General features: G+C 40.3%; 3 protein-coding genes across 4 annotated transcripts in view; 2 read left to right on the forward strand and 1 right to left on the reverse strand.

Annotated features, from left to right (window-relative positions):
• The window catches only part of pde3b (phosphodiesterase 3B), a 49,397-nt gene extending 43,218 nt beyond the window's left edge, over nucleotides 1-6,179 (reverse strand). For both annotated transcript variants that reach the window (XM_026167329.2, XM_026167321.2), the window contains exon 1: nucleotides 5,162-6,179. In XM_026167329.2, coding sequence (XP_026023114.1) covers nucleotides 5,162-6,049 — 888 coding nt within the window. In that variant the 5' untranslated portion in view covers nucleotides 6,050-6,179. The remainder of the gene's footprint in view (nucleotides 1-5,161) is intronic.
• A 4,372-nt stretch (nucleotides 6,180-10,551) lies between these two features.
• copb1 (COPI coat complex subunit beta 1) lies at nucleotides 10,552-19,053 on the forward strand. Its single transcript, XM_026167354.2, has 22 exons — nucleotides 10,552-10,718; nucleotides 12,168-12,320; nucleotides 12,729-12,958; nucleotides 13,122-13,291; nucleotides 13,373-13,487; nucleotides 13,604-13,696; nucleotides 13,795-13,932; nucleotides 14,073-14,192; nucleotides 14,406-14,513; nucleotides 14,630-14,776; nucleotides 14,895-15,040; nucleotides 15,199-15,295; nucleotides 15,380-15,540; nucleotides 15,646-15,766; nucleotides 15,865-16,092; nucleotides 16,573-16,752; nucleotides 17,088-17,232; nucleotides 17,340-17,459; nucleotides 17,581-17,726; nucleotides 17,939-18,028; nucleotides 18,313-18,468; nucleotides 18,804-19,053. Exons 2-22 carry the CDS (start codon nucleotides 12,230-12,232, stop codon nucleotides 18,861-18,863), a joined length of 2,862 nt encoding a protein of 953 aa, XP_026023139.1. The 5' UTR covers nucleotides 10,552-10,718; nucleotides 12,168-12,229; the 3' UTR covers nucleotides 18,864-19,053.
• A 2,633-nt stretch (nucleotides 19,054-21,686) lies between these two features.
• Nucleotides 21,687-23,813, forward strand: part of rras2 (RAS related 2) — a 28,958-nt gene continuing 26,831 nt past the window's right edge. Inside the window, exon 1 of the mRNA XM_026167406.2 lies at nucleotides 21,687-22,524. Within this exon, the coding sequence (XP_026023191.1) occupies nucleotides 22,423-22,524 (102 nt within the window). The 5' untranslated portion in view covers nucleotides 21,687-22,422. The remainder of the gene's footprint in view (nucleotides 22,525-23,813) is intronic.

Genomic DNA, 23,813 nt, shown 5'->3' on the forward strand with positions numbered 1-23,813 from the left:
TTACATTGCAATGGACCAATTAAGCATGCGCCCCAGGCACCGGACTTCAAAAAACTATAACAGGAACAGGAATAACTCCTCGGCCTTTGGTTCTGTCAGGACTGCAACGGAGTGTAATAGCAGTGCATACCCTAAGTTCAATTCAAGTTATTCTACAGCAACTCTGGAGTCCAAAATTCCTAACTTTACCTTTAAGAAACAACGGTGATGGCTTTTGTCTAAACATCAAAGAAATACTAGTTCTACACAATTGTTAACCAATTTCTGGTACTGTAATGTACCAGAAATTGGAATAATACCTTCAAGTGACTGGGGACTTTGTGAGCAATACTTGGTGGCTGACATAACACTTTAAAAGAAAAACATCTTAAAGCTTTAAGGTTAAAACAGTATGTTCATAAATGTATCCTCACATTTAACTCACAGAAGTGATTTGTAAACGAGATTTTAGGGGGGGAAAAACTAGGTTAAAACTGCTTTTATTACCATGTTTTTACTCATACTGTTCCACCTCCACCAGTGTAAGGCCCACGGTGGAAACACAATGCAAAGCAAGACAAATAAAATTTTGGGAGCCAGCTACATAAACAATATCTGCACACCAAAAAACTATGTACACTGTTTTACACAATTTAAGGAAAATCTGCTAGAATGTGCATATTACAGACAGTACTTGTTATGTACATACATTTGAGGTGTAAAATTAAAATAAGGCTTTGCATAATGAACCAAATGGATATAGAAGTATATATCTGTGGCACCTGTAAACCATCATTATAGTTCTATCTTAGTGATACCAAAAATACCAAAAAGAAAGATCAATGATTAAATAGTAGGGTACTTTTAAAAACAGACTTTTGTAATTTGACTACTTTGCAATTGAAAATAAAACTTAAAGAAAGAGAAGACAGGCAAAGAAGGCAGTAAAAAATGCCCTAACATAAAGAAAAATGATTTTTCTCGTTCATAAACAGTGATTTGAAAGAAGTTAAGAAGTTATTACTGTCTGACGAAAATATGTTGTGGTGTAACTTTAACAAAATCAGAGACGTTCTAGAAAGACACTTAAAAAATGATTTAGCACAAAATTATGTCTCTCCTCTCATGAGGCGTGATCAAAAAGTTTTGGGAACGAGCCCATAAAAGTCAAAAACCATACATAACTCTAATATGACCAATGATCCATGTCAACACCATCTCGTCGTACATCTCTCACTTTAGAAACGTTTGCTTTTTTTTTATTGCTTCCTGGAAGTCCAATTACACTCTATTTCATTGTGCACTCTGCAACCTCATCATGGACCTCTTGGAAAGGACACACAGCAAAGAAAGAAATTTTATATAAACACGCCCGACATCTGGTGATAAGAGCTGGATATCTAGTCAAATGATAAAAGGAACACACTGGACCTGGCGTGTAGCCACAAGCATGTGCTGTGTAGCATTTTGTTTTCAACATTCATCAGGTAGTACATGAATTTGTCTCCCAGAGGCAGATTATAATCATATACCTTCTACTGTGAGGTCCTCACGTGTCTAAGACAGAACATCCAGCAGTAACGATCTCAAGCAAAGGGAAACACACGGTGCTGACTAAAGTATGATTTTTGGCCGCATCAACAGACGTGTTGCCATAGTTGCCAGATTCACTTCTCTGTGAACCTCAATACCATGAAAATCAAGTTAAAGGTTGGCTTTTTTTACATACTAGAGGAGATCCAGCACTCCTCAAAAAGGAGAAGGTGAAAAGGGAAACTGCACAAATTGTTTTTTAATATTTTATCTTTTTAGGCCCAGGCACATCTGAGCGTAAGAGCTGTGAGTCAGCTTCCGATGATGATTTAGGACCAAAAAAGGGAGCTACTTTAACAAAGCACGGGAATTTTGCTGGGTGAAGACACACTTTTTCCCCCACTTGAGGAAAAACCACACCGTTGACTACAAACAGGCTTTGAAGAGGCAGATACTATCCGCTGGTGACGTGCAACTGAAATATGTAAACAAATTACCCCATCGAGCGCTGCCGGAGCGCTCGCTAGTGGCGCTCCATGTGACAGGAAGAGCCAAGAGTGGATGGAAATAACTAATATGGTTACATAGTGATATACATTTTTCAGTGGTATTATGTGACATTATCGTGCAGACTTCCTACAAGTTACAATGTTAAGTTATTTTAATTATTGTTAACTTAAAAGCACTAAAGTTGTTATTTTATGCATTTAATTCAAATTTCCAGGGAAAATTCTTCTAATTCTGTTTCGTCACTGGATATAATCTTGTCTCATTACTATTGCAATATAATGCCACAGCGGCTGGGATCTTGTTTCAATAGATTCACATTTCAAATTAGGAAGTCTGTCATCAGTGACATTAGCTCAGTGGAAAAGAAACATGGAAAATGTCCTTGATTTACTTACACTTATTGTAAGCACCAATTAAACATTATTCATTATCTGCTACTTATTGTTGTTAGAAACATGCGCCTAAAAAGGTATAAATATATATCTGACTGTGGTGTCTCTTAGGAGTTGCACTGTCTGAAGCTGCCTTTTTTAAGGGTATTCATGATGGAACAAGACTAATAACAATGGCGCGTTATTGAGAGCATATCTGCTAGTTCAATCATGACTTTAAAAAAAGCTTCCTACTATTGTGAATAGATGTATTGTAGAAAGACTAAAGGCTGTTTTTGATTTTTCTGACAGAACCCGCTAAAGTCACCAAACACAGGATATAGATGAGTCTCAACTTTGCAAAATTCCACTTGATGACAAAAAACAGCCACTGTTGTGCGCTACATCCTTTTCTTTCTTTTTTTTACACAAGGAGTATCATAATGTAAAAATACAAATAAAAAAAACATACGGAGAAATGTGACGCATCAACTGGAATGTCCTCTATCTGCTCCATTATTTTCTGCACTGCCACAGTTATAAAACGGTCTTTTATCAGAGATTTAAAAAAGGGAAGCTGTGTTTACATCATTATCTGTTTTGTTAAAGGTTGTTGGCCGTGGGTTTAAGCCCTGACGAGCCCCATTTCATTAATGGAACTGTTATACATGATGGTGCAAAAAGCACTGATGCTGAAGTTAGCGCTAATAAAGTACATAATAGTTCAAATCAACATGCAGTTTTGCGTGCGATGAGGGAGCATGATAGCATGCAACTGTGATCTGACAATGATTCTAATGTTCTGTTTTGAGATTTGAAAGCACAATTTGAATATCTTTAGTCTGACTCTAGTCGCACACTCATGTCTGTAGTTCTGATCCAGAGCATCTTGACTTGTGTCTGCATTGGGGTTGAACTTTAAATCGGTTTTCCCAAGGCGATAGACATTTTATATTGAAAACCACATGTTGCTGCAAACAGAAAAACAACCTCCTGTCTTTGCAACTGAAAGACAGAAACCAGTACCCTAGTCAGAAATGCAGAACTGTTATGAACTGAACTGTTATGTGAAAATAAATAACGTGTTTGACATTACCAATGAACCCTGAGTGTTTTTATCTGTCTCTGTATTTTATTTTTTTTTAATCTGCATCTGACACAGAAACGGTCAGGTCTTTAAATCATTAATTATTACTTATGTGCAATATAAAACAGACACAAACATCCCTGATAGCTCTTCACTACACACTCACTCACACATTGACAACTAACGGGCAATCCAGGCTTTAATTCACCTGACTGGCATGTGTCCACGCAGCAGATGGAGAGCACTTAAGCTGTTTGTCTCTTCTAGTCACAAAGAAAAACTCTTTGCTTTAGTGTTCACTGGAAGAGAGGCCAGGATACTGTGATGATAACATGTGGGAACTAAAGTTTATTATTAATTTGTTAATTTGCAATCAGTGTCCCGTTTTTACTTTTTAGCTGAAAGCAGTATTGCCCAGTAATTTTAAATTAAATTCCTATCAGCAAAAAGCCTAAAAACTAACTGCAGGCACACAGCGAGGCAACAGTTCTTTGCTTTTGTTGGGTTGACTTTGCAAATTTCCACTTCTATTCAAATATTTTTCCCAAAAATATTTAAGGTCAGTTCTTATAAATAATAATAATGAGAAGCTGACAAATGCTGGAGCTGAGGCCTTAATCCCAAAGCCTAATTCACAGATATTACAACCTACCATGTAACTATTCACTTCTCCATCATTTTCAGCAACACACAAGGTGCATTCAACTTTTCGGTGCTCTGTTTGAGGCCTAGTGCAATGTGACTATCAGGCTTCTAACGGCACACAACACAATGAGGTTAAAAACAACTACTGGAAATAGCACAACTGAGACAAACTGGACATATATTTTTAGTTCTCTTATCATTTCTAACAAACCTCGAAGGACACAAAACAATGTGTGTGAACTGATGGCTTGGCATCCACTAAAGAATAGCACTGGCAACAATAATGCTGGCATTTGTCTACACTGCCTACACTTAAATTAAGGCGACGGGCGGCGTAAGCTGTTTGCTCCCAACATATTGCATGCAACCTGATAGTCTTCATTTTGTACGCATATCACTCCATGTGGGTGTATCAGTTTTCAGAAGTGCTGCAAAGTGGAAAGGAGCACCGCAGGCTCTGCTGTGGGATTGTGGACACTGAAAGATGCCAGTGCGCGCTCGCCATCATTTTGTGTTGTTGACTGTTTGTCATGTGGGACTGAGCCCACATCACTTGCTTTGTTGCTGGCTGTGCTGTTATGCTGCCAGGAGGATGTTGACGTGCACTTGCATTTTATGGCTTGTGTGCCACACGAGCTCTTCGGTGAGGACATTCCCACGAAAATGTGGAGAGACAGCACTGCCTAAGTTTTGTATCCGAGTGCACTTCAAACCAATGGTAGCATTGTGTTTCAGGGTTAAAATCGGGGTTTTGGCCATTTGCTTGACATTATCGATCACAGATTATTAGCATTAATATAAGAATATTATATACGTGTTAGAAGCAACCTGCAGCAACCATATTGAATTTGGAAAACAAATTCTACCAAAGTGACTTTTGTAAATGCTCTGTGTGGGCTTTAGTGATACAGTATTGTGCTTTCAACTTGTGCACATGTGCACTCAGAGTAGCTGTGGATGAACAGTGGGCCTACTTTTGCAACAACAACAACAACAGCAGCAGCAACAGACGTGGTCCTGCAGGGGGGAGACCTACCTGCTCTCTGGATATACAGGGCAACGAAGGTCTGCGAGGCATTTTACAACTGCCATAATAGCTGGTCGACGTCTCCCCCAGCGACACGCAACTGGACCTTCTCCTAGGTCTGATCACAGGGACCTTTTCCTCCGCGCTGGAAATCCCACTCGGTGCTTCCCTCGACGGGTAGTAGCGGTCAAAGCAGAGCCCCAACAGGGAGCCAGAAACCCCCGCAAAGCAGGCAAAGAGCGGTCTGAGCAGTGCGGGCAGACCGCTCAAACTTGTGAAAGAAACAAGCCACACAACGCTGGCAAAAACCAGTATGAGAACACTGTGTTTGAGTTTTAGCGTTGGGATCAGCGTGAGCAGACCCACACATCCCAACACGAATAACAACCTGCCCACCATTTGCATCTGGTGCTGGTCCTCTCCCCATTGTAAAAACCGCAAGACCAAAAAATCCCCGAGGTAACACGATGCTGGCAGTGACACCAGCCAGCATTTGGTGCTCTCCTTCTTTTTCCTCCTCAGGTAAAGTGTCAGGAAGAAGAAAGCACATCCTATGCTGAATAAAGGACTGATGGACTGGGAGAAGCCCGACAAAAAAGTCCGCAAATCCCAAAGCGAGTCACTTTGCAAGCTCCTGGAAATTAGAAAGGAGACCGCGAAAATCACAAAAGCGCCCACGTACAGGGCAGAGACCTTTAACAGTTTGGAGCTGAGAATGTCTTCGTTGCAAAACCTGCACACGCTAAACAAAAATCCCCTCTGATGGTCCTGTTTCAGGGGGGTGACGCAGCTCTTCACATAGCCGTTCCTGAAGCCTTCTGAGCTGTTTACACTTCCAGCTCCGTCGTGGTGCCTTGTTTTACTGTGCAAAACCTCTCCTTCCTCCCGTGCAGCCATGGCTCGACTGTGGCTCCTCGTATCCACGCGAAAGTCCCCCTCTCCTGCTATTCACGCCGTATTAACGCTCAACTACATGACAGCAAACGCACTCCATGGTCACTCAAACGTGCTCCAGCACTTGGACTAAAGAAAGAAGGTGAGATGTTGTTTTTACAGAAATGGGGCTCTCTGTCGCCGGCTATAGGCCACAACTCACACTGCATGGCTTATTTTTGCGAGCGCTGAGCCCACAGACCGAACCAATCCTGAGACTTTATAACCCAATATTAGCAGCAGTGTACGATTAGACAGAAGAAGCTCATTAGAATATAATATAGCGAGGAAAACTGTTAAATTTCCATCGCAGGATGTCCCACAATGCAGTTTACTTGTTTTGTCTGCATCCCTTGTGTGCACGGGAAGTCTTTGTTAGTTCACTATTCATCTTATATGTGTGGCAAAGGCTTCATGGAAGTCTTCGCTTCATAAATAAACCCACTAACGCAGAGTTTCTTGTAGTGTTGACTCTTTCTCCTCTCTCGCTTATTATTAGATACAAATAAATGTAATTTAATTTAAATAAAATGATACTGCACGACGCCGAAATTGTTTTGGTCTTCTGGTTAAAATGTCATCGCTGCTTTTCGCAGTCGTTGGATCCATCGACTTGCACTGTGATCGTTTGGTTTGCCTGTCTTTAGCTCAATCGATTCTCGATTTTATCGATCTGATCAGGCTAAACCAAACAACAGTGAATATCACCCATTATCCACGGACGTAATGTAGACATATACAAAATTATGCCGCTAAAACATTTAAGGGGCACTCGGACCATTTTTAACATTTATTATGTATTTATTTATTTTATTTTTTACAAATTACACAGCGTTTGTTAAAACATTTTTTTTATCTTGAACATTTAAATCATTATGATTTATGTGTGATTTAAGTACTCCCTTAATTTTTTATTTATTTATTTATTTATTTAGCTGTGGATACATCCACTCTCAATCAAGCGTTTGCTGTGGAGGAATTTTGGCTCACTTTTATTTGTAGGATTGTTATAATTCAGCCACACTGGAGGGTTTTCAAGTATGAATGGTCTGTTTAAGGTCATGCCAAAGCATCCTGATTAGATTGGAGTCTAGACTTTGACCTAGTCACTCCTAAAGAAAAAAAAATCCCCAAAGTGCTGGGGATCATCGAAATGTTTTTTGGGAAGTGTGAGACAAGCCTTTGTGTTCTTTTTGCTCAACAGTGGTTTTCCCCTTGGAGCTCTCCCACAGATGCCATTTTTGCACAGCCTCTTTCTTACTTTCTTACTCTGACCTTAACTGAGGCAAGCGAGGCCTGCAGTTCTTTAGATGTTGTTCTGGGTTCTTTGACATTAGTCAGTGTTCCAGACTGATATCAGAACAAGGGCAAATAATTTTTTCACCATAATTTTGCACAGTAAATTTCTCCTTTACTGCATGGTGAATAAAGTCAAAACAGGTTAAAATCCTAACTGCAAATTCCAAAGTGCAGCTTATACAAGTGTACTTTATTTCACTGTATATATTTTAAATAATGTCTGATTTAAACTACAAGTGATGAAAACAGATCTATATTCATATATAGGTTCTTAAAAATTACAAAAATCTGCTGAATGTAGTTTTTTAAAAATGTTATTTTAATGTTATTTTTTATGTTATTACAATTGTAAGTCTCACTAGGGACAAGGATTGCTGGTATTTATAAAAGATTAGGTCTTAAAAACCTTTCACGTTTTAATTCAACTGTTTTAGCATTTGTTACAAAACCATACTGATGGTTGTTTTTTGTAGCCAGCTTGTGAGCTTTGTTGTTTCTTTTTAGCTGATGATAGGCTTAGACATCTCTTTGAGTTAAAAAAAAAATGACTTCCTGGTTCGAGCGAGCTGTGGTTAAATTACTATTACTGTGTAGAGATCACCTGCACTGAACTGCACAGAAGGCATTTCCCCATTTTCATTAATATGTCAAATGTGCAAAGAATGGCAGAAACCAAGAAATTGGCCTTTAAAAAACTCCTTTCCACTGCTAAGCATTGCTGAAGTCCCATGAATTAAACTGACAGTCTCAGGTTACCTTAATCATGCAGAAGAAAGTATGTTGACGCCATAACAGACTATTCTTAGAGCTGCTATTTCTGTCATTTTTCCACCGACACAGTAGAAAATCACATTTCATTAATAATATTAATAATGACTGCAGTTTCCTTTAGTCAGTCACAGAGCCCTTAAAGTGTTTCCCCTTAAAATGAAGGCATTTGTAATGTAGCCCTGATTGGTTACATCTTTGTCTCTGCAGCGGAGCTCAGTGGAAGGGCAAGGTGCAGACAGAGTTTGTTTAATTTAATAAACTGTGCTTTGCATGAAAATACACACAAGCAAAATGAATGAAAGTCAGCGCTTATACTGGCAACTACGATTATGTGAAATATAAGTAACAATGACCTTTTATATTCCTTCTTAAGCTAATCTGAATGGTCTGGCACAATATGACGTTACTGCCCCAAAAGTAAGCATGCCCGTTGAACAGGATATGTGTTAAATGCCAATCCTATGATTACTTATCATTTCCAAAAGGCTCATCATCCATCTGTATGAAGCAAACATGTATTTTGTTCCCTGGCTGGCAGGGCTCTTTGTGATAAGTGTACTTTGCTCTTAACTTGAGCCATAAATCTTCTTTATCAGCTTCAGTTTGAATTAGCGCAATAAACGGGTCTGTGGAAGTGGGAATTAATCAGTGTTGGGATCAATTTTGCCTACTGTGGCGTCTACAACAGATAGTTTGCAAAACAGCGTTGTGAAAGCCTGATATGACAATTTAATTCAATTCAATTATATTCATATAGTGCTAAATCACAACAATAGTTGTCTCAAGGCATTTTATAATGTAAGGTAAAGGGCTTAGAGAATACAGAGGAAACAGAGAAAACTCCAACAATCAGATGACCGCCTATGAGCAAGTGCTTTGGCAACAGTGGGAAGGAAAAACTCCCTTTTAAATGAAAGAAACCTCCAGCAGAACCAGGCTGATGGATAGGCAGCCATCTGCCATACTGGTTGGGGGTGAGGGGAGGAAGACAGCATAAAGACATGCTGTGGAAGAGAGCCAGAGATAAATAATAAGTGGTGTATAAACACATAGAACCTGACACCTCAAAAAGTAACAATAACAGTGCCACGTTACTGTACATGGGAGCATTATTCTTTTACTGGGCGTTATTCTGCCATAAACCTACTGACCAAATAACTGCTGTTTAACAGACTTTTAATGGGACTTGTCTATTCACCATCTGTGCGTATAAAATCACTTTCAGTCATGGAAATTATTAATAATTAAATAATTAAGTATTCAGATTTTTAAAAATATATCCTAATAGTCTCTTTGCTTTGGTGCTGTTGGCCATTGATTGATGCATGACTGAAAAGTGATAATAATGGGTGGATGGAAGATTCTGAGGCACTCATATGATTCACTCAAGTCTCTGCCCATCCAATGTGTTACTAAAGTAAACACTAAAACCTTCCACTGGAGGGTGCTGCATACTGTTATTGTTAAGGTACTCGTGTTTTAATTCGGGGTCCATCCATACACGCATTATCTATGCCTGAGCAGCTCTTGTAGGTGTAGTGTGTAGGTGGTTTATCAAGGTGAGATTAGGCAGACTTCAGCAGGTGGGTATTACTATTAAAAAACACATATGTTTTTGAAAGGAGACCTGTAGATACCCAAAGTCTCAATTAGCATGTCTATCAAAGCCATCATCATCACTTTTTCTTTTTTTTCTTTTTTCTTTTTAACCAAATTTTTAGTTAGCTTTCCAAGTTGACAAAATAATTGTAATTTAAAAAAAAAAACTAAACTATAGTTTTTATTTTTTTAAATTCGTTGACAAATCTACTGTCAAAAAATATTTATCCCCAAAATGCTAACTTTAATAATTTGATTTTAAGTATGTGTTCCGCGTAATTTCTTACATAACTGTAAAATGTAAAATGTAAAATTTAATGGAATATGGTCTAATTAAATGTACTTGATTGGTATGCATTCAGTTTATACCCATTACTTTTTTCTTAATGATTCATTATTTGGATACATAAACTGTTGATTTTATATATTTCATTTGCATTTCACTCAACATTATTGCTTCATGTTTATGAGGGCAAGAATTATTTATTCATTGTGTTGTTTTAGTTTAATTTTAGTTAACTATAATGCCTTACTTACTTACAAAACAGCTTAAAAAAGTAAACGTATCTCAACCATAGAAACAAGGTGACAGACAACATACATAACAATATATTCATTTAAAGTTGGCAGTATAAGATTAACGGCCTTTCTCGTGTTATTGTTAAGCAGAAAGAGAGGACCAGCTTGTTAGATTTTCTTTTTGTTTACTGATTGATTTTATTTTATTTTATTTTATTTTTTCATTTTTTTGCGTTTGTGTTGCACAGGCGTTCGGTTTGAGCCTTGTGGCGCACGGTAGCAGTGATGTGGCTCTCGGTAAAGTAATCTTCCACGTCACTAGGAAGTAGTGCAGAGCCGAGGGAGTGAGAGCTCGCCTGCGGGAGCTTTTGAGAAATTTTACAGATGTAAATATCTCAAACTGCACATCGAAGGTCACCTGGGAGGATAATAGTCCTGCAGATAGGTAGGTTTTTGGACTTATTTTTAACCAACATGAGTGACATTTGTTTCGCTGTCTGGTGGTAACTCATAAGCTCGTTAGCTAACGTTACTGTCCTCCATTTCATTGCTAACCGAAGCAAAAGCTAAACTCCTGTCAGCTAATTCTTGATAGTCAGCAGTTGGTTCTGTGTTTTAACCTAGAAAAACCAGCTTTGGGGACAACTAACTAATAAAAATGAGCAAAACCTTGCTATTTTAGCATTTTTGTCTTTACGCATGTAACGCCATTTAACCTGTTAGAAAGCTTATTAGCTGCGTGTCACTATTTTTTGACTTGTTAGCTTATGCTGTTTTGTGATGAAGGCAACCAAGATTTTCCGTAAAAAGCAGCTGAAAACTTTGATCTGACTTTAATTTTGAGAAGTAATTGTCGTTTTCAGGTTTAATCCAGACGTAGACTGAACACCAATCACCTGGTTCTCCAGGTTTCAGCTAGTAGTATGTTTTGCAATTCAATTGTAGCTCTATAGCTAAATTCTAAAGCAACAGAAGTTAGCACAAAGTGCTTTACTGACACACTCATTTGTAATACAGGTCTCCTAGAACCCAACTAAAAACATGGAACTCACAAAAACAGACGGCAAAATAAAACTGCAGTTAAGGAGAAGCGAGAAACTAAGAATAAAAACATAATTAGATTTCAATATTGGTAAAAACATCCACACACGCACAAAAAGCAATGGAAAACATTTGCAATACGTTTGGCCAAATCATGATGAACTCTACTAAAAGCAGCTGAAATTGGGTATACCTTAGAGGTTCTTGTCCGGGAAGCCAGACTGCTTCATCGACTAGGGGCAATAACGATGGTCCAGTCACCTTAAGTTTTTAGGTGAGAAGATGGCACTTTGAGCAGTTGTTGGGAGGATGACCTCAATGACTTGAAGGCAAAATATCACAGATTTAAAAGATTTCGATATATAGTGCAACCAAATCCACAGAGGGCCTTAAGAATGTGTAATATAAGTTTAACATTTATCCAAAACTGTACCCAGTGCAGCTGAGCTATTAAGGGAGTGGACTGATGTGCTGTAGTTTCTGAATATCTACAAGAGAAATTCTAGGACAAATTTATCCTACCACAGATTACCAGGGAAATGCTATTTGGAAACAGAAAAAAATGTGTACAAAAAGGCAACAACTTGATCTGACTAACTCAAACTACCACAGCTTTTATTTCAGATATAGATCAATTATAAGTATAGGACTTTATCAAATTGTGTGTATAAAATCTATGTGCTTTTATCTTGTGTGGAAACATGTTGATGATCATAGTTAGCATAAACAAAGAGGAAGAACTGGCAAACGTATTCCATGAGATTAGGTTAGTTTTGACTTCACTGAGATTTTTTCACCAGTGTAAATGTTTTCTCCATCACTGACGAAATCTGTTCTTTTTCTGTTTTCATAGGTATTATCCAGTGAGCAACATACATTTGGATTCTTCTAATCTGATACAAGCACAGCAGCAAAATGACGGCTGCAGAGAACGTTTGTTACACTCTGATCAATGTTGCCTCAGACTCAGAGCCCCCTTCTGAAGTCAGCCTAAAGGCAGATCTAGGTAACCATTTGCTGTAAAGTTTAATAACTTACCTCAATATACAGTACAAAGGGAAAAATAGCCTTTCTCCACTTTTTTCTACATCTTAATGCATTTGTGATGTATGAGTGTTATTTTTATAGGCCATTATATAATGTCTGGTTTAGGGGAAAAACAGTTCAAATCTTTTTTTATAGATTAATTTTGATTCAAAGAAGCATTGTTGATGTATGACATCAAGCTTTGATCAGGATTGGTTTAACTTTTTTTGCATTAACGTGCAAATAAGTCAGTGTCCTTTGGGGGGTAAAACCTCACAACGTCCTTTGAGAGTTTTTGGTGAAGTTTAGTATCAGATGAATTTAATTCGATGAAGACTAGTTTAAATAATAACTGATTGCTATGCTAAATATAATAATCTTTCTTTAGAAAAGGGAGAGATCAAGGCCAAAACTGAAGCCTTGAAGAAGGTCATCATCATGATCCTGAATGGCGAGAAGTTGCCGGGACTGCTGATGACTATAATCCGTTTTGTGCTGCCGCTTCAAGACCACACCATCAAGAAGCTGCTGCTGGTTTTCTGGGAGATTGTTCCCAAAACAACTCCTGATGGCAAACTCCTTCAGGAGATGATCCTGGTCTGTGATGCCTACAGGAAGGTAATCTAAGTGATATACTATCAGCTGCTATAAACAGTGCATTTTTAAATATACACATCAGGTTACACTATTTATTACTGCATAACTATAGCAATGGGGGAAAACTAAAGGTTAAAAAAAATCAGTTCAGCAATTCTAATTTTAAATATTTCTTCTATTTCAGGACCTGCAGCATCCCAATGAGTTCATCCGTGGCTCCACTCTGCGTTTCCTGTGCAAGCTGAAGGAGTCTGAGTTGCTTGAGCCTCTCATGCCAGCGATCCGGGCCTGCCTGGAGCACCGCCACAGTTATGTGCGCCGTAACGCTGTCCTGGCCATTTACACAATCTACAGGTACTAGCTGCTAAATATTATAACGTATAAATTTTGAACTGTATTCATCATGAACAACAACCAGCTCTGTTTGTTTTGTAGGAACTTTGAACATCTCATCCCAGATGCTCCAGAGCTGATCCATGATTTCCTGGTCAATGAGAAAGATGCCAGCTGTAAGAGAAATGCTTTCATGATGCTGATTCATGCAGACCAGGTCTGTAGCATATTGTCTGTTCTTTTCTTACTGTTTCTACTTTTACTTTTAGTCATACAGTAAATATGCCAAAGGTCTATCTCACACCTTGTCATTCATGCATTTATATGTTGCAGGATCGAGCTCTGGACTACCTCAGCACATGTATTGACCAAGTTCACACTTTTGGAGACATCCTCCAGCTGGTTATTGTGGAGCTGATTTACAAAGTGAGTCACAGCTTGTGGTGGTCATATCTAAACCTTTTAGCACAATGGATGATTTCACATCCAAGTTCTTGTTGTTTTTCTTTTTTCCCCTCTGTTAGGTTTGCCATGCTAACCCTTCTGAGCGTGCCCGTTTTATCCGTTGCATTTACAACCTGCTGCAGTCTTCCAGCCCGGCGGTTAAGTATGAGGCTGCTGGCACCCTTGTAACACTCTCCAGCGCTCCCACAGCCATTAAGGTACGTCATCAGTGTTTCAGTGGTTGTGTGTATGTCTTGTATCATTTATACAGTGCTTTATACATTGTATTACGTTTAGATAGATTGGTATCTTTGCTTTATTAAAGCCTGTATGCATTCTGTGCTTTGTTGGACTCTAGGCTGCTGCCCAGTGCTACATTGATTTGATCATCAAGGAGAGTGACAATAATGTGAAACTGATCGTTCTTGATCGTCTCATCGAACTGAAGGAGCATCCCACTCATGAGCGTGTGCTCCAGGTACGTCTCATAGTGGCTTTTATTAGTTTTTCTAGCACTTAAGAAATAAAGTTGTTAGTGGCTCTTTCACTACAGAAACCATAAAAGGAAAGGAATGGTACCCAAAAGAAGTCTTTTTGAGATCATAAAATTTATTAGAAAATATACAAAAATTGTTATGTGTCAGTACCAACTGTGTTAAAAATTGGGTCTCACTAATACGTTTTCATTCAGGACCTTGTGATGGACATCCTGCGTGTTCTAAGCACTCCTGACCTGGAAGTCAGAAAGAAGACCTTACAGCTGGCGCTGGACCTTGTTTCATCCCGTAATGTAGAAGAGGTCTGTTGACATTTGCAGCTTTTGTGTATTTTTGTTGTTGCTTTTTTTGTTTTTGCATTGACACCTAGAAAAACTGGAATACAGTGTTAAAGTAGTGACTTCTGTCTGGCTGCTAGTTGGTGATTGTTTTGAAGAAAGAGGTGATCAAAACAAACAACGTAACAGAGCATGAAGACACTGATAAGTACAGGCAGCTCTTGGTGCGCACCCTCCACTCGTGTAGCGTGCGTTTTCCTGACATGGCAGCCAATGTCATACCTGTGGTGAGTTTCCTCTTATTTCCTTTTAAGATTCTCGTGATATCTTTAGATTTCTAAATATACATTTTTATCATAAATGGTCTTTAAAATAAAACATTTTCTATATGTTGATGTTTTACAGCTGATGGAATTCTTGAGTGACACTAATGAGGCAGCTGCTGCCGATGTGCTGGAGTTTGTGCGGGAAGCCATTCAGAGGTTTGACAACTTGAGACCCCTGATCATCGAGAAGATGCTGGAAGTCTTTCATGCCATCAGAACTGTCAAGTAAGTAATCCTGATGAGTCTAAAGAGCAGATGAAAGTCAATTCGTGGTTAAGAAACCATTGTATAGGCTGTGCTTGCTAAAGGGAAGTCACTACTTACTCTTTGATTGTGTAGCACTGTGATTGTTTATAAAGTTCATCACAATTGTCCTGTTTCAGGATTTACAGGGGGGCACTGTGGATCTTAGGAGAATACTGCAGCACCAAGGAAGACATCCAGAGTGTGATGACAGAAGTTCGCAGGTCCTTGGGAGAGGTATGTTTGTTCATTGTTGTCAGAATTACAAGTAACGCACGCTATTTTGATTAAAACGTTTATAATTGTCTCTCCCCGGGACAGATCCCAATTGTGGAGAATGAGATTAAGAAGGAGACCGGTGAGGTGAAGCCAGAAGATGAAGTGAGCGCAGCTCCAGCTCAGAAACTTGTGACAGAAATGGGCACTTATGTGACACAGAGTGCCCTCAGCTCCTCCAGGCCTTCAAAGAAGGAGGAAGACAGGTAAACACTGGACATCATGGAGGAAAAGCATTTTGCTAACACTGTATACCCTTCATTGTGCTGAATTTTCCATCCACCTCGCTCATTAAGAATTTGTTGTTCCAGACCTCCACTCAGAGGCTTCCTAATGGATGGAGACTTCTATGTGGCAGCTTCTTTGGCCACAACGCTGACCAAAGTGGCTTTGCGCTATGTTGCTCTTGTTCAAGATAAAAAGAAGCAAAATGTAAGTTATTCTTCCTTCATTTCAATAAAAGTACTTTTAATAATTTGCCCTACCTTTGCTTCTTCTGACCCCTGCTGTCTTGGTGCCCCCCCTTGCAGTCTTTTGTTGCAGAGGCCATGTTGATCATGGTCACTGTGCTGCACCTGGGTAAGTGCTCTCTGCCCAAGAAGCCAATTACAGACGACGATGTGGATCGCATCTCACTGTGCCTGAAGGTCCTGTCAGAGTGTTCACCACTTATGAATGACATTTTCAACAAGGAGTGTCGCAGATCCCTGTCACACATGCTGGCTGTCAGGCTGGAGGAAGAGAAGCTGTCACAGAAGGTAATGAAAGTTGACCTAAAACTCACCAACCTCGTTACACAGAAAATGAGCAAATTTTTGGTGCCAAATTTAATACGAAACCTGTGATATGTTTATAAGCCAACTTTTGTTTTCAAGAGCCTGCACCCTGATAGGTCTAAGGAGGAGTGTAGTAATATCACACCCCTAGATGATCATTTAAACCTGATGTGTATACACATAAGACTTTGGGACTGATGGAAAACATTTTTTTTTATAGTGCACCAGTTTCTCTTGACAGCAGCATTGTCTCTGTCTTTCCAGTTTCTCTTAGTTCTGCACAATAACATCTGTTTTTATTCTCTTTCTGTTGAACAACTGTTTCTTATGTCTTTTTTGTAACTTGCTATGCTGTGTTATTTTCACTATACTAGACTACATTATAGATACTTTTGTTGTTGTTCCATTGGGGTTGTTATTTCCTCCAAAAATAACCACATGTGTTTCTTCTTCTGACTACAGAAAGAGTCTGAGAAACGCAATGTAACGGTCCAGGCCGACGATCCAATATCCTTCATGCAGCTCACGGCCAAAAATGAGATGACTTCCAAGGAGGACCAGTTCCAGCTCAGCCTGCTGGCTGCTATGGGCAACACTCAGAGGAAGGAGGCCGCCGATCCTCTGGCATCGAAACTCAACAAGGTGCACCATACTTAACCCCTAAAAGCCTTTCCATAAAAGGAAACTGGAAATTAATGTGAGAGATAATGTTGGAGTAGCGCTTTTGAACAGAAAAAGAGGGAAAGGGACTGATTATTGCTGTTTGCGTGCATTTCAAGTTTACGGCTTAGTCTAACTTATTTACTGTTCATATTATTTCATATTATTGGCAACATGGCAGCAACCGCTGCTGAAGCCCTTCTTGTGCACATGCTTTGCTTTTAATAGGTTATTAAAAGATAATAAACTAGTGTTTAGGGAGTGCTTGTACTAGGTTGTTTATTAATCATTAAATGAATGCATTTTGTCCAACTTAGGTGACCCAGCTGACGGGCTTCTCAGATCCAGTCTATGCTGAAGCCTACGTTCATGTGAACCAGTATGACATTGTGCTGGATGTGCTGGTGGTCAATCAGACCAGTGATACTCTTCAGAACTGCACACTTGAGCTGGCCACTTTAGGTTAGTGTAGTTTTTTCAACTTCTGTGAAAATATGTTTTTTTTCTCTCATTTAGGCTGTACACATTTGGGTTTCTACTATAATGTAATTCAACTTTCTGTCCTGCAGGCGATCTTAAGTTGGTTGAGAAGCCTTCACCTTTAACTCTGGCACCTCATGATTTTGCTAACATCAAGGCCAATGTGAAGGTGGCATCAACAGAGAATGGCATTATATTTGGAAACATCGGTAAAAGAATTTTTGACTATTTTTAGCATCACATCTCAAGTCACACCTTTTTTTCTTTCTTTTTTTTCTCTAAATGCATTTTTTAAATTAATTGTGGGGATGTCTGGATTCTTCTTTTCAGTCTACGATGTGTCAGGAGCTGCTAGCGACAGAAACTGCGTTGTCCTCAGCGACATCCATATTGACATCATGGACTACATCCAGCCAGCCTCCTGCACTGATGCAGAATTCAGACAGATGTGGGCAGAGTTTGAGTGGGAAAACAAGGTAAACTTAAGGGGTTAAAACACATTCCTGAAAGCTGACTCGTTTTGCAAAAAGTGGGACATGTTAAAAGTTCTCTCTCTCTCTCTCTCTCTCTCTCTCTCGCTCTCGCTCTCTCTCTCTCTCTCTCTCTCTCTCTCTCTCTTTTTTTAAATGGGTTTAGTTGATGCACATTCAACTAACATTGAGCACTGATTGTCCTTTCTTTATTGTAGGTGACAGTGAACACCAACATCACTGAGCTGAACGAGTATCTCCAGCATATCCTCAAGTCCACCAACATGAAGTGTTTGACTCCTGAAAAGGTTGGTATGAGAACATTTTGTAAACCACAGACTAAGGAAAGTAAACAACCTTTTAAATCTTGGCAGCTTTCCCAAATACAAATAACAAGGGTAATTAAAATTTTTGGCACCAGTGCACATTGGAAAGAATCATTAGCGGCCGTATAGCAGGATAGTTTCTTGTGCTGACTATATAAAGAATATATGTAAACATAAGACATGCCAGTGCTTCCTTATAAGATGAATGTGCAGATACTGTGATGTTGTTTGTTGTTCTTAACCAACGTTCTTCTCTCATAAACAAGGCTCTGTCTGGCTTCTGTGGCTTCATGGCGGCCAACCTTTATGCTCGTTCTATCTTTGGAGAAGATGCCCTGGCTAATGTCAGCATTGAGAAGCCTTTCCACCTGGGGCCCGATGCACCTGTCAATGGACACATACGCATTAGAGCTAAAAGTCAGGTAGGTCACAGCTGCCACACCGTGAACTCTTAAGAATCTGAGAGGTAAAGGCTAGGTGGACTTTATTTCCCCTCAGTAAAGCAATGCATCCATTTGTAAAAATATCACATGACTGATTTGATTTGAAATAATTGATCAGTTCTGCAAGTATTTGCACAGTGACACAGTTTTTGCCTCTCTAAAGTACCCCAAGTGTGGACTTTCATCCTTAAATGCACGCAGTTAACAAAAAATTTGCATTTATTAATCTCCAAATGCTGATGGATTTCACTGTATTTTAAATATGCTAATATGTAGCATGTGTCGCAGCTAACCCTCTTTCCTTTGTTCCACAGGGGATGGCCCTGAGTCTGGGTGACAAGATCAACCTCTCCCAAAAAAAGGCAAATGTCTGAAACAGCTGCTGTTCTGTGTCACCTAACTTACTGTTTGATCATCGTCATAGCAGATATGAACTATTATATGGTCAGTTACTTCTGTGCTCTATATTTTTTAACATCACCTCTTTCTGAAAACTACATCTCAGCAATGTGCTTTCGCTGTCCTGTTTCATTTTCAATAAATGTATTGAAATAATGTCCAAAAGATGCTCTGTGGTGTTTTCATTGAGTTAAGAGCCTTTTTTTCTTATTAAAACCTCATTATTTTTATTTTTTATTTTCTTTTTTTTTTCAAAATAGTGCAATTTACAAATGAAACTTAAGACAGTATATGCAAAAGATAGGGAATTCCAGTTCAATTCAGTAAGAAATGGGTAAAAAAATTCTCTAGTACCTCCCAGAACCACTAAGGTTCATATTGAATTTGATATTCTTAAAGGCATAAGACGGAAAAACATCCAAACTAAAACAATGATCTTTAAATAAGTGTGTACCCTTTTTATAGGGTCAGTATAAGGCTTCCTGGGGTGACTGTTGATGAGATTTGGTGCTTTATAAATAAAATTGAATTGAATTTTGGAGATGGCAGGGAGGAGCAGTGGTTAGTAATAGGTTTGAATCAGCTGGCTGGAGCCTTTCATTGTAAAGATTCTAAGTTGGGCATAGGTGTGAGTGTGACCGGTTGTCTGCTTGTCCCTGTGTTATCCCTGTGACAGATTAGCAACCTGTGCAGGGTGCACCCCACCCACTGTGACAGCTGGGAGCATCTCCAGCACAATGGTAACCCAGAAATGTAGTTGGACTGTATGCCTTCTTTTGGAAAATATGGAAAGTTGTGCTGTACCTGCCTTAATGTGCATGACAGTAGATGTTTAGTAATAATCTTTAAAGAAGCTGTTACAATTACCTAAAGGACGTTGTGCCCCAAAGTGAAGAGAGTGTCTAGCTTGTAGCTTGTAGCTCTGGGATCTAATTAGAATTCCTCAGATTCCTTCCACAATATCTCCCACAGTGGGGTAACTGATTGGAATTTGTACTGCCAGTACCTCTAAACTGACGACATCACCTTGAAAATGTCTGTCTACATGCATAACCTGGGCAAGAACATAAATTCTTTTAACCTCAGGTAATATATTGCCAAGATTTGAATTGAACTCTGAGCCATCTGCAAGTTTCACTGTCAGCGTGATAATGAGATGGAGATAGATTAGTGCTGGCACAGGCCTCCATATTCCACTCGCCCTCCAGTTTATTATTTATGAGTAAAGGGATATTTCTGGCAGTAGGCCAGATTAAAGGGTCACCACCCCAGTCATACATTTACAGTATCTGTAAAAATCTCCCCCCAGGGTTTTTAGATAAAGGCTGAAAGGTGGCGTTGAGGTCAGACCTTCAACTGTGAAAATAAACAGCCAACTCCAACTGCCGTGTGCACAGCACAGACTGTCTGGTTCGGGTATAGTTATTATGAGAATCACAGCTACACCTTCTAACACAAGGCATGACTTTGGCATTGTGCTTTTGGGTGATTTTCTTGCTTTGCCACATCAATATGTAGACACAAAGTGTTCATGCTAAACACAGGATCACTGTCACAATTCCTCCAAATTTTAAGAAGGTTTGGGTGATATAATATTTTGTATTATATTTTAAAAGCACGGTGGCACGGTGGTTAGCACTGTTGCCGCACAGCAAGAAGGTCCTGAGTTCAATTCCAACATCAGACCGGGGTCTTTCTGTGTGGAGTTTGCATGTTCTCCCCGTGTTTGCGTGGGTTCCCTCCGGGTACTCCGGCTTCCTCCCACCGTCCAAAGACATGCACTTAGTGGGGATAGGTTAATTGGATAACCCAAATTGTCACTAGGTGTGAATGTGCGAATGAAAGTGAATGCGAATGGTTGTCTGTCCCTGTATGTTGGCCCTGCGACAGACTGGCGACCTGTCCAGGGTGTACCCCGCCTCTCGCCCTATGACAGCTGGGATAGGCTCCAGCGCCCCCCGCGACCCTGAAAAAGGATAAGCGGAAGCGAATGGATGGATGGATTTTAAAACCACTCTGGTACGACTGAAACTGACAGCACTCACCATGTAAACCATTTGGAGGGAGTCTTGATGCATGCTCAATCATCCAGTGGGCTAGTTTCAGTCATTCTGCAAATGTACTGTTTATAAGATTGGGGAAACCTGCAGTCAGCTGAGACTGAAGAAGTCACTTGGATGAGTGACGAAACGTTTCTCCCACAAAACGCTACGTCCAGATGAACAGAATCAACTTTTGGAGATTTGGAGGGAGTTTTTTTTAAGGCCCCGCGTTTTCTCTTTTCTGACACCGGGTGGCGCCACGGGTCCCAAAGCCATGTGGTGTTTTATGTTTTGTTGTTGTTGTTGTTTTAATGCAGTTAAACATTGGATTTAGCACGAAGTGAGACACGATTTACGCGCTGACAACACAAGTAGGGACTTTTGCGCAATGAAATAAAAGGTTGTAATTTAGACGAACTGGTATGAGTCCGTTTCAACAAGGGAAAAAACAAAAAGAAAACACAAATCACAGTCCACCACTTTCAATTTCCACCTGCGTGATGAGTTATGACGCCGCATATAAAGTGCACACATGTGCGCATTTTATAGTAAATTGCGGGGCAGCAGCAGGCGTGTGTGCAGCGTGCAGAAATACTCCTGCAAACATCACTTTTACTGCATTTCCTCCGTTTGCTTTATCTGTCCACAAAACCTATTTTTCCCCACTGTGCTGGAAAAGGTTTTGTTTTTTTTTTTTAAAATAATTGAATATTAAAATAAGTGATTTTTTTCTAATTAAATCTATCTAAAATTGGATGTCGCGCACAGCACAAATAAAATGTTTAAATCCGACTAAGCTGTGGAAATATTGTAGATAACATATCAAGAAACGTCACCCTGAGTTTGTTTTGTTTTTTTACAGTTTTTATTTTTTTATTCATTGGACTGAAAAGTAAAGAAACTAGTAACTTCCAGCATGTTTAAACCATATTTACGTTGCGACGACGACGGCCACGGGGCGCGTTATCGCTGCGTAATTGGCTGTAATTACAGCGAGCAGACAGCGCAGAGCCATTTGAGGACAGGAATGTGACTGCAGGGTGCATGATATTAGTGTCAGGGCAGAGCTGCAGAGTGGGTTGAGGTCTACTTGCGTCGGTGTGTGTGCGTGCAGGAGGGTGTTGAAGCAGTTTGCAGACTGCCTCTAGAAACAGCCCCTAGCGTCAGACATCAGTATTAGCCTGGCTGATTACTCTTAACTATCGGATCAGCATCTTGAACGGTGCAGTGTTGGCGAGCCCGAAACGCGGTCAGGCGTATGGACAGTCGGTGGTAGCTCCGATCGGGATCCCTCTTCGTTTACATCCCTACAACTAAATAAAAAGAGAAAGGGGGGCTGCTGCACAGGCGAGACTGTTTCGGCACGTAGCTGGCCTCTGTATCTGCGTTCCGGTGCCTCCAACTACGAGGGCCTCTTCAGTTTACAGGGGGAAAAGTGGGTGTTTGCTGCTTCACTGGTGTTTCGGCAGCGGCAGCGGCGGCGGTGTCCTCGATGGCAGGCTGGAAGGACGGCTCGGTGCAGGAGAAGTATCGCCTGGTTGTGGTCGGAGGAGGTGGCGTCGGGAAATCAGCCCTGACTATCCAGTTTATTCAGGTCAGTAGCGGTAAACCTTGCAGTTGAAGCGAATGTAAGCCTCGCTCTGATTTCCACGCTCGCCCGAAAAAACACGGCCAAACAAGGAGGGAGAGGCCGGACACGGGTTCCGTCCGTAAACGGACACCGGGGTCTGTTTTTCCTCACTACTTTGCCGAGGCCTGCGACTGTCGGACGGATGGGGAGGTTTTGGAGAATTAAACGTCTGTCACTTTAACGCGACGATTTCCGAGAGGACCACTTCCACTTTGCAGTTTGTACAGCCGCTAGTCATAAGAGAAAGGAAAGTGGGTCTTTGGAGCTTAAAGAGTTGTCCTATTTTCTTGTACCTAAGTTTCCCTACAAAGTAAAGCAGCGGATTTAGAGTTCGTGCTAAGTTGTTAGAAGTCCTGTGATTTTCTTTGAGAGGGGGTGCACTGGCCCACCAAGCCACACAATGTAATACTTCAAATAGAAGGATGCAAAAGCTGTACAACGTTGGTACATTGGTGTCTCTCTGTGTCACTCTCAAGAGGAAAAAGTGCGTTTGAGTTCTTTTTAAGTGCCACCAAAACGGATCCTCCAGATCTCACTGGAAATATGTGAACTAGACAGAGAAAATCCGTTCAGGTTGGGTGACTGTAAAATAAGCAGCAGCTGCACAAAATGTCCAGTGAGAGATGATTAACTTTTGTGCTCTGATGCAGAGTCTCACCAGGTCTGCTGGTTAACCTCGTTTCAAGCTGAAACCAAAGGCAAGCAAGCGCACTAATATAGATAATCTATAGAAATGAAAGGTTGCTTCCACCACTCTTAATCAGTTTTACAGCAGCCTGCTTGAAGAAAACTTGCTGGGTGTCACATATAAAAGGCGTGTAAACAGTTTACCTCCCTGTAATGCCTGGTTGCATTCCAGCACAGTGCAGACACTGCTCTGACCTTCCAGGCTTTCATAATCGCCATTTAGGAGAGGGCCCAAACACACACACACACACACACACACACACACACACACACACACACACACACACACACACACACACACACACACACACTGTAAGAAAGAGATGACATTCTTTGCCCTTTGCCTTGTGTGTGTGTGTGTCCCCACCATGGTGTCACTGTGTTACTGATGCTTGCTCTGGATTGCAGGAGACAAGACAGGCAGGCAGCTGTGTGTCTCCACACTGACAGACAATAGTTGGGGGGGTGGATTGTGAAGCTTGTGAGCAAATGTGTGTGTTGGGTGGGTGGGGGAGAGTTGTATCCTAATGAGGGTTCAAAAAGCTCATTAACTGCATACCAAGTAG

The sequence above is a fragment of the Astatotilapia calliptera genome, chromosome 1, assembly GCF_964374335.1.
Source record: "Astatotilapia calliptera chromosome 1, fAstCal68.1, whole genome shotgun sequence".
Taxonomy (NCBI): Eukaryota; Metazoa; Chordata; class Actinopteri; order Cichliformes; family Cichlidae; genus Astatotilapia; species Astatotilapia calliptera.